The 11,111-nt window shown below is 32.8% G+C and overlaps 1 protein-coding gene across 1 annotated transcript; it reads right to left on the bottom strand.

The window, feature by feature from the left end:
* Positions 1 to 489: 489 nt before the first annotated feature.
* LOC111637811 (cytochrome P450 3A17-like) lies at positions 490 to 7,890 on the bottom strand. The gene is made up of 13 exons (XM_023383374.1): positions 7,752 to 7,890; positions 3,681 to 3,777; positions 3,567 to 3,616; positions 3,337 to 3,433; positions 3,134 to 3,262; positions 2,826 to 3,057; positions 2,615 to 2,754; positions 2,448 to 2,551; positions 2,251 to 2,359; positions 1,338 to 1,426; positions 1,136 to 1,276; positions 893 to 1,052; positions 490 to 819 (listed from the first exon to the last, which is right to left on the bottom strand). The coding sequence occupies exons 1-13, from the start codon at positions 7,814 to 7,816 to the stop codon at positions 736 to 738; spliced, it is 1,497 nt and encodes a 498-aa protein (XP_023239142.1). The 5' UTR covers positions 7,817 to 7,890; the 3' UTR covers positions 490 to 735.
* Between the last annotated feature and the right edge of the window lie 3,221 nt (positions 7,891 to 11,111).

Below are 11,111 nucleotides of genomic sequence, written 5' to 3' on the forward strand. Positions count from 1 at the left end.
TCTAGGTGTGAAAAGAAGCAAGTGGGCAGCAGGGAGCGTTGGAAGCAGGGTGACCTTCGGCGACAATTGCACCTTATAGGCAAAACTGACAATTACCTAGTGCTCCACCAATGGGGGATCCCTCTTCTATAAGAAAATATTTTCCTCAAAAATTCCCTGGAAGAAAAATGTCTAAAAGCAACACTTGACGTGGGGCCCCATATTTCAAATTTTCCTGGGCCTCACGAAGCTCTAACGCACCCCTAGGATCGTAATGGGAGCCTGCTTAAACTTGGTTAGAGAGCAGACAAATCTTGCGGAGATAGCTTTGAAAAATTCCTGGTATGTTCGGCCAAATTTAATCCCGGTTTCTGTAGACCCACGGTATAAATATACGGGGTACAGGGTTTTAATATACAAATAGATGGAGTGCAATAATTAGCCTATGGCTAATCATGGTACCCCATCTATTTACATATTTAAAAAAATCACATTGCTAAAATCGCCAGGAAAAACAGTGGTATATAATTTTTATTTATAATAATAATAGGCATTTTACATTTTAAAATATTTACAAGCACGTGTCTTTGATAACATTATCATCGTTAGACATTTTCCCATGACTTCGATATGAAACATGGTGATATGTAGATTCATTACTTCGATAGTTAAACGCAAATAAATTGAATTTTACATTTAATACACTTAGGATGAATATAATTAATAAATTTTAACTGAATGTGGCAATTATTACACTCAAGTTGAAGTTATGGGGGTTGCTTTGATTAAAATTGGATTCTTTAGAAGAGTGAAAAATATGGAAGGCGTCATTTCAGATGTCTACAAACAATAAAAAAGTATTTGTTAGAAATATTTTATAAGTTTACATGTACAGTACTTAAAATATGTATACCTCATATTCATAAGCATCAAAAATGAAAGATCTGATTAAATTAGCCATGATCAGTTTCATGAGTGTTTGTGCCATTCTGTATGCCACACAATTTCTGGGTCCTGCTCCAAATGGTTGATAAATCATTGGGTTAATATTTATTCTGTTTTCAGGTGAAAATCTGTAAAAGTGTAAATTTAGTATATATATTTTATGCTAAATATCATATTAGAAAAGGAAACTATGGTATATAACAAGTCAAACCTGTCAGGGTCAAATTTATCTGGTTCCTGCCAATAATTCGGATCTCTATGTAGAATTATCGTGGGTACAAATATTCCTACGTGTTTTGGTATAGTCAGTCCTTTGTATACGAAATCCTGTTCACATGCTCTACTAATGATGCTGAAAGATAATTTTTAATGATTTTTATGAAGATATTACTGTTAATGTTTGCTAAACTTACAAAAGAGACGTTGGTGAAAGTCGAAGTGTTTCTGAAATAGCTTGATCTAAATATTGAAGTTTCACGAGATCTTCGTATTGAATATCTTTCTGCAAGAGAGAAAAAGATGGATATTTATTGTACTAAATGAGATGTAATAATAAGGGTCTGACGTTAATAATATAATATCACTTATTATATTATTAACGTCATTATATTAAGTTTATCTATTACATCATTTACGTGGTCGCGGAATCTTTGTTCATGATAGAAAGTGAGGAGAGTGAATTCATTATGTGAGCATTTCTAATGGTACTCTTATCATAAGAACTTGTTCTTATAAGCCTATTTACTATCATAAATAAACTGTCAATTAGAAAATATTTGCAGAACATTTTTAAGATGAAGACTTTTTGACAAGACATGCTAACCCAGATTTTTTATTGAACATTCTCGAATTTCCACAAACCTAGAATAAGTATAATTACTAAAAGCAGGAATCGTAACTTTCTCTTATCAACCTCTACCATTAAATCGACTATTATGTGTCCCAAAATACAGTGCACATTCGGAATTTCATAGTGATTTTCAAGAAACTTAAAAAATGAGTTAATATGTTCATACTCGAAGACTTTCAGCTATTGCTCCAATTTCAAGACAGTCCATGAAGTACTGTACACGTAATTCAAGGGGAATTTTGCCAAAAGTGCTCCATTTTACACAACCGGGAGGAAGTGGTCTCTTAAAAACTGAAACTTTATACTGTATTAATACTTTTTATAACTTAACTGAAATCTTTTTATGCCCTAATTTGATCACCCCAAAGTATGTCCTTAGCCATGGAAGCAAACTGTAGTATTCCGATAATTTATCCAAATGAAATAAAAACTAAAAATATATTTTTAAAAAAAGTGGAAAAACTGCAGTAAATTACATATTTTTCAATATTTTTATTAATCTCCTGTCGTATTTTCTCCTGCACTTTCGGATTATGAGCAAGAAAATAAATGCACCATCCTAATGAAAAACTCATGTTTTCAACTCTGCAAAAATATTAAAAAAATGAGTAAATTATTTTCTTCTATAATTACTAAATAATTGAAAAAAATATTGATAAATATATGCATTCACCCAGCCCCCAGCATCATTAAAATATTAACCAGAACAGAAGCGCTTGCTAATTTTTTGTTTCGATTTGCTTTCAAGAAAGCTTGAAGAATATCCTGTTGATTGTCCTAAAAATATTCTTTATTTAATATATTAAAGATTTTGTGAATAAAAATTGAAATAATATATACCATTAGTTGTTTTTTAGAAGTAATAATTTTCTTACTCGTGTTAAAAAGATATCGAGTTGAATTAAAGTTCATTATATACCTGGCAATGTCCATAAATAATCGAAAATAAGTAGGAAGTGGCTCGATTTCCGGAAAATAAACTAAATAATTAAAATTCCAATAAAAAATTGACGTAAAATTAAAAAAAAAAAATAAGCAGAAGACCAGTTACTTGATAATTTATTTGATAAGCTAAAAATATCTTTTTTAAATGCATAATTTAATGAATTAAAAACTTTGTTATATTTTTCACTCTCTTCGTTAAATGTTACTCCTAAAATCAATTTAGACATTGCATTAAACATGGAATGTCTATAAAGCTCCATAATATCAAGAGGGTTGCTATTTTCTTGTTTTATTTTTTCCATCAACTCGATTATAGAACCATGCATTATTCTACTCATCTGAAAATGTAAAATGGTTAGTAAAGTATAAACAATATATCGAATTTAAATATAATTGAAGGGATGATTACGACACCGTTTTAATTTTTTGAGAAGTAAAGGAACTAGTCATAACACTTCTTAATATTTTCCACTTAATGCTCTTTTGCAACGCTATGGCATGCTTTGCTAATTCGTGACTTACGCCTGCATTTGGAAAAATTCTCTGGAAAATATTCATAAATAAATTATATTCAAATGAATAATTTTTAAAGAATTGATATAAGAAATTGAACTTACATCTCTAATACAAAAATTCTTAAACTCTTTGACTTCCATTATTTTAAGAAACTCGATATCAGAACACATGATGTACGGTTTAGCTCCTAGATAAAATCTAAATATTTATCGTAAAATAAAATAATTTTACAGTTTATTTTATATTTATTCACGCGACTTATTCATGAATGAGTTAATCACAAATTCGGCAATAAATAAAAATATAAAAACGATTTTCTTATGTGCCTTACCCGAAAATTTTTCCGTATTTTTTAAACCATTCCTCGATGCATTTCTCTCGCTATAAAATAAATAAAAATTATATTTTACTTTTCAGATTTATTTGTGTTTTATAAACGTCTAACCTCTAACTGAAATTCTTTAAAATTTCCAGTTAAAAAATTAGGTTTTGGACCGGGAATGCCACATTTTGTAAGTAAGTTTAGTTTGTCTGTCCTCCGTCTGAAATGTATAGAATAAAATCACATGAAATGACTTTGTTTATTGCAATATTAAAATTATTTTTAAATAGAAAATTATAAAATATTCTTTAAATTGATTGTTAAATAATTCTAATTTAATATAATATTAATTAAAATTATATTAACGATTCAAATAAATATGCAAATTGATCGTACAATTTGCATATTTGCATTATTAAATTGTTTTATTTGTTATTGTTTGTTTCTTTTATAACAGATAGCATTCTAATGAGACTGTGTTTATATAATGTTTACAGTCTGTATAATAGACTATTGTATTGCAGGCCAGACTACTAGGTTGCAAGCTTTATTTCTACAGACTTGTAGTGCCCGCAGTATTGTCTTCAACAATAGAAAAACAATTATATCGCTTTTCGAAACAAATGAAAGGCATATCTTTTGTAGCAAAGTTAAAACTTTTATTTCATTTATTAATTAAACTTAGGTATTAATATATTCATTTAATATAACTGAACAATGTAATTTTGGTCGCCTCTAGGGCGTTTGCATCTTTAAATATGACGAAGAACGGCTGATTTTGGTCAGTCGTCCCCCGTTCTTCGTCCTTTCAAGATCTGTGTCTGTGTCTGCTATTATCATCTGCAGTTTCATAAATTTTGTATTTCTGTGCCTTTGAATTACTCGCCGTCCTTTTGTTCGTGCGCTGCTACTCTCCAGAACTGTTAATTGACATCAAGAATTCATTTCTTGTTCACCTCCACGTGGGATTTCTAGTTCAGATTCGCAAGATAATGAAATTTGTGAACTCTCTCTCTCTCCGCGATGATAACGCGCATAAACGCGAACATTGTGTCCTACTTAACTGTGTAACGTACTGTATAAAACTTTCATTCCGTTGAATAAATGTTTAATTGTAGTTAATTGTGTTCAGTGACTTCTTCTAATTGTATCCGTCATTTCCTACTCCATCCTCTTACCAGTAGTCTCACATATGCGCTCTTGCCATCCACAAAAATGCTCAAAATACTGGACGAGTAATAGGTATAATCTACTTGATGTCAGAAAAAAAAACGCCAACAGGACCTCACATTAATAAAAGTCTGGAATGCAGAAATTTTAACTACTTTACGATGTTTGGATGCTGAAACACAAAGTGAACATTTATAAAAAAACATACAACAAAAGTGGATACATGTTTACAGTATAGATATAAAATTATGTTAATAAATATGTTANAAAAAAAAAAAAAAAACATACAACAAAAGTGAATACATGATTACAGTATAGATATAAAATTATGTTAATAAATATGTTATTTTATTTATATTTTGTTTACATATTTTATCTAGATAGAACTGCAGAAGTATGTCTGGTCTAATTATATGTACGAAATGTTTACGAGCACTTTCTTACATCTCTATAATCTAAATTTTAATAACATTATAATGAATTGTAATACAGCTATATATATAGCTATATATATATGCGCGTGTGTGTGCGGGTGTAAAAAAATTAATAGGAATTGCTATGTGATCAAAACAATTTATCTTTCTTTTGCCTTGGGAAATCGTTGTAATCGCTTTCCAAGTGTTGAAGACGTTATTATACAGCTTAAAAATATATACAATATAAAAAAATTAAATATCTTTTGGTATAAAAATGTTTATTTTTAATATAGCCTGTGATGATCGATATAACACGTAGTAATGGGAGAATATCTTCAGAACTAAAGGTGGTTAGTACCATGTCGGAACCGTTCCAAAGGGACTGTTCAAGACTCGAAACTACTAGGAATAGTTCCACAATCGAAACAAGTAACGAGTTCTTTATTTTGTACTTTTATGAATACAGGATTTCACGGAAAAATGAACTATGTCTGGATTTGAACTCGAACTAGATGAAAATGTTCCAAGAGTTTTTAGGAATAATCACATTAGCGAGGTTGAGGCCGAAGTTTTAAACGCGAAAACGTGTACGTCGGACGTTTAGCGCCACTTTCCTGTAAGCCTAGAAGTTTGAAATTGGTGTTTGGAATTTTACGCAAACATTTTTGAACACAGGAAAGAGGAAAGAGGCGCTGAACAGAAAAGAGAAGGAAAGAGGCGCTGAACGTCCGACGTACACGTTTTCGCGTTTAAAATTTCGGCCTCAACCTCGCTATTAGCTTTGAGTATTGTATGTTATTTTATTTATAATGTTTTTTAAGTTTATATTTTTATTGCTGTTCGTAATTATTTGTTTTTATTAGTAACTAACAGAATTATGTCCTCCCACATTGACTGATCGAAAAGTAAGAAGAATAAATGATAAAATGAAAACCATATTACAAGTTTGGTTATTTTGTTATGTTTATCACGTAGTGTTGAAGAGATCAAATCAGCAGAAGAGATTCAGATTTCGTGAAATTCTGTATTTTCCTTGGAGTCCCTGAGAATAAGTATAAAAGATTCAGTGCAGATCAACCAAAAAACTAGTAACGGAGAAACACAAACATTCTATTATCTATCTGTCTATATAATATAATATAAAACCGACGAGGAACCAACCACTTAGTCCAACAGTTCCGTACTAGGATCAGTTTCAACAATTTCAGCTCCAGAAGTGGAACTGAATTTCTCACCTTTATACGAAACTGTTATTATATCATCGAGCGACCAAACTTAAAATTCAGTTTTTCTGCTATACACGCTTTTCAGAAGATCTCAATTTAACGTTCCTCGATTTAACGAACAAAAAGTTTCTGTCCTAAATGAAAAAATTCGGAACCTGATTTTCTTCGCGAAGGCAGTTCGCTAAGATTGGGTCAATGAGTCAGTAAACATAAATTACTCAATGTACAGTACTGTACATTATAATAATGTTTTATTCATAACTATATATTATAACGTTTTAATACAGTTTGTATTAATAGGCCTATATGTTTCAAAAATATATTTGGTTCAACGGATTTCGGCAAAAGTGGACACCCTTCCTACCCATTAATCTATTAAATCGAGAACTTACTGTACTTATATTTTTGATTGTTATATTAAGTTATGGCAACGCAACACTTGGGCGATCTGGCTAGGGCAGGGATCGGCAACCTTTTGAGTCGGAAGAGCCAAAATTACAATTTACAAAATTTCAAAGTTTTTAAAGAGCCACAAAATTTTTTCTTGCCAACAATAAATAGTACTCGCGTAAATAAAGTTTTTTGATAAAAAAAACTAATCTATTTATTCATACGAAAAAATATCTATTTATTCGTATATAAGTAGTGTTTTTCACAACAAATTAGATAATAGAAACATCCGACGACGGCGTCATTCGAGAGCTTCCGATGGACTGACAACAGTGACGACGCGTGTCACGGGGGAGGGGTGCGGTGAAAAGCGAGTACAAGTGGCTGAGAGATAGAATCAGTGCCTAATCCTCGTTAATCGATTCAGAACGATTTTTAAGTTTTTTTTTTTTTGATAAAATAAATAATATTTGCATACGGAACTAAAGAGCCGCAGCTTCACATCCAAAGAGCCGCATGTGGCTCGCGAGCCGCAGGTTGCCGACCCCTGGGCTAGGGGAATGCCTTTCTGGGAGGTGTTTTTAAGGGTAATTGGCCCCTATCTAGGCGTTACAGACGTGGAGAAAACCCGGAAAACTCCATATGGCCAGCCCGTCCTGACGAGGCGCAAACCCACGACCGAACTCCCAGTATTCGGGGTATGGAACCGTTTAGCTACTGGTACTGGTTACCCTTACTTATATTTATGAAAAACACTTTGGCGCATTTTTATCTAAAATTAAAAAAAATTAAACATTATTTTTTACTAAAATATACATTTATTTAAAAAATAAAGATGTAGTGATTATAAACGACGAAGATATAGAAAAGGTAAAAGTCACTCAAACTGTGAAATATAACCGATACGGTTATATTTCACAGTTTGAGTGAGGTTGATGTTACATTTATGATAAAGTTGTTAGTACTATGCAGTAAGATAAATAAATACTTACCTTATCCACAGAAATATGAGAAAAATAACTGTTATAGCACCTATTACAAATGAAAATGGGAACATTTTACAAGGAGATTAAAACAGACGCCTAAAGCAGTTCTTAAGGAATATAAATCGGAACTTATACTGGTAGATTTACACTGGTATCGTAGTAAATATTTGATAATGTCGTTTCCATCATAGAATAGATAATCCTATCAAATGGCTGTTATCTTAATTTATTATAATTAAATACTATTTAAAATGTATTTAAAATGTATTTTCTTCAGTGTATTTTTCCTATAGTCCAAAATGGAACTTTTAATCATACCTAGCATAGATTTAGCTAGGGCTCAATGAATGCCTGGTGGTATATTTTAAAATATTACAAGCGTCTTTGGTAACGTTATTATCGATAGGTGACTTCAATCTCAGCTGTAACAGAAAGTATCCTTCATTCCGTCTCCACTTTTTGAAAGCTTGATCGAACCCGTAACGATTAAGTAAAAAGTATTCTATACTCTGCACAGGCTACAATAAATAGTAAATTAGTTAAATTTTTGTAACACTTTGCAACCTCTTAATAAAACAGTAATTTTTTTTAATATTCAGTTTGTCATGTAATAAATAACAAATATATAACAGAAGTTTTTAATTTTTTATTACTAGCTTTATACGTAACATTCTAACAAAAATATTAAAATTCAAAATTGGATGATTATCAAAACCGATTAATCGGAGAAATGACCGATATGGCCGATTACTGATTACTTATCGATTAATCGGTTCATCCTTACATCCTTACATCCTTCCTTCATTTAAATTCATCTGCTTCTCGGTATTCAGTATTTGCATACGTCCAACGAGCAATTAAGTTAATTAGTATACAAAAATTCAGCACTAGTAGAACATTGTAATAAGAATAATTTTGACATTGATAAAGAAAAGATTAAAATATTAAACGCAATATTAAAAATAAACTGTTATTTATGTCTAAAAAAACAACAAATTTGAAGCCACACAATTCATTTTATGAGATAAAGTACCCTTTAAAACAAGCAATACGAAAAAATTTATGCATTGTCACCAGGTTTTTTCACTCTTTTCATTCAGTGGGCACTAAAGAATTTTTGAAGTCAGTCGTGGGTTCGGCCAGGCCCAGAATGGGCAGCTAGGAGATGAGGATGGGGTTCGACGTATCCAGGACATACCATCCCACGAAAAATTCCAAGGAGCGGATTCGATTTCAGATTTCTCATAGGTCGATATTGTCGATTCTATTAGATTTGCCGCAGTGATTTCAACTTTACAGCGATTTTCTTTTATCTTCGATAATCCCCATCTGCAGCTGTTGAAACGTATAATTTTTGTGAGTTCTCGGCTTCTAAAACGACAGCATTGTGCGACTAACAGCAAAAGTAAAGGATAGATTAGATGAGACAACATAAAAAATGCTTCCCGGAAAACTTTCTATGAAAAATTGGCCCTTATTTAGGTTATAGATACGAAAAGAATACCCGTAAAACTGCTCGTGGCCAGCTCATTGGTCATTGAACTCGGCACGGTCTTACAGTGTTCAACAATTTTATCTACTGATAAAGTTGCTGAAAAAAATAAAGTAAAAAAAGGAAATGAATCATGTAAAAGTAGTTGAATTTTGATGGAGTTTGGAAGTTGTTATAATAAAGCTAATATTGTGCTCTTATTTACGATGTTTCGTGTTTTTTTTTATCAGATGAGATCTTAAAACAGGCGAAAGATTGCATTGAGAGTATAACTTAATATTATTGTAGAAAAATAGCACAGCTCATAAATAAACTTAAAGTTTATTTTATGTTTAGGCCAAATCTGGCTGGCTATTTAAATTGCTATACCAAGAAAACAAGCAAATAGGCAAATCGTGTTTATTGTATACATACAGTATAAAGAGGAAGACATTATTAAATTGACAGGTAATTTTGAGTTACAGAGCACACAGAATGTTGTTAAGTTATGGCAACACAACACTTGGGTGATCTGTCTAGGGCAGGCATGGCCAACATACGGCCCGCGGTCCGGATTTAGCCCGTTTAATGAACTTATGTGGCCCGCGATTAATCTCTCAATATTAGCTACTCAAGTCCGAATAGCTCGATGAAAAATTCTGACGCCTAAAAAAAAGGTCAACAACTCACTGTGCGTTTAGAGTTAACCCTCCATTACAAATCTCTTCAGTACAGCGTAGAATGTTGATAAAGCATGATAATGTGAAAAATGTATCTGTAATCTCTATGTACAATTTAGTCTCTACCGGCTGACACCACAATGAGATCTCGCACCACCTCAAAATCTTTTTAGGGCAGCCTCTGGTTCGGCCCGTGAAAAAAAGTTTTTTTTCCAATTCGGCCCGGGGGCAAAAACTGTTGGCCACCCCTGGTCTAGGGGGATGTCTTCCGGAAGGTCTTTTTAAGAGAAAACTGGCCCCTATTTAGGCGTTACAGAGGTGGAGAAAACCCGGAAAACTCCACATGGCCAGCCCGTCTTGGCAAACCCAGGCTCGATCTTTCAGTGTTCAGGGAAAAGAACCGCTTGGCCACTAGTGTGCTCCCGGAATGTTATATTTTCATACAAATTTCACATTTGTTGCGTGCCACCTTCATGGTATAGCAATTTTAATGGCCAGCAGTGTATTTTTATTTAGTTTATTTAAATGCTTTTATGACCTTCAAAGAGAGTTGGAATTCATTACGGAAACTGAGGATAGGACATCTAGGCACTAAAAGTATGACTTAATATGTTTTTATTAATGCCTGTAATACAACATACAGTAGACCCCCTATAAAACGGGTTCCTATAATTACGATTCCTATAAGACAGCGAAAAAATTGCGACGGAATCCGTAAAAAACGGTAAAAAAAACTCCTATAATTACGTAAAACGTCATCAGGCAGCCGAACTACTTTCCGCGCCATCAAGCGCCACGCTACGGAGAGATTCAGTGGCGTACCGTAGTGGGGGCGGCAGGGGCGGGCCGCCACGGGCGGCACTTTTTAGGGGGCGGCAAAATTTCACAATAAATAATAATAATATCTTGTAAAAATTTGAAACATCCTAATCTATACTTGCATCGCGCCTACGATAGTGCTATCGTCCGGACAGTCCGGGAATCGGCTCGCCGGGTGAACTAGTAACTTTTTCGTCCGAGGAATTCCTGCGAATCCTGTTGACCTCTTTTTTATTTTTTATTTGTTTGTACGATTCATTCGCGTTCATATACACCATTAATATCCAATAGAACTATTTTAAACAGGTCGCTGCACTACCACCGAATTTTTCATTGCTTGTTCTGTGACAAAACTGAATTTTGGTCTTTTAAATTGAAATACCTAAATAAGGGGAG

This window comes from Centruroides sculpturatus, unplaced genomic scaffold, assembly GCF_000671375.1.
Source record: "Centruroides sculpturatus isolate CEXI.00-Female unplaced genomic scaffold, Cexi_2.0 scaffold1001, whole genome shotgun sequence".
NCBI classification, from domain to species: Eukaryota; Metazoa; Arthropoda; class Arachnida; order Scorpiones; family Buthidae; genus Centruroides; species Centruroides sculpturatus.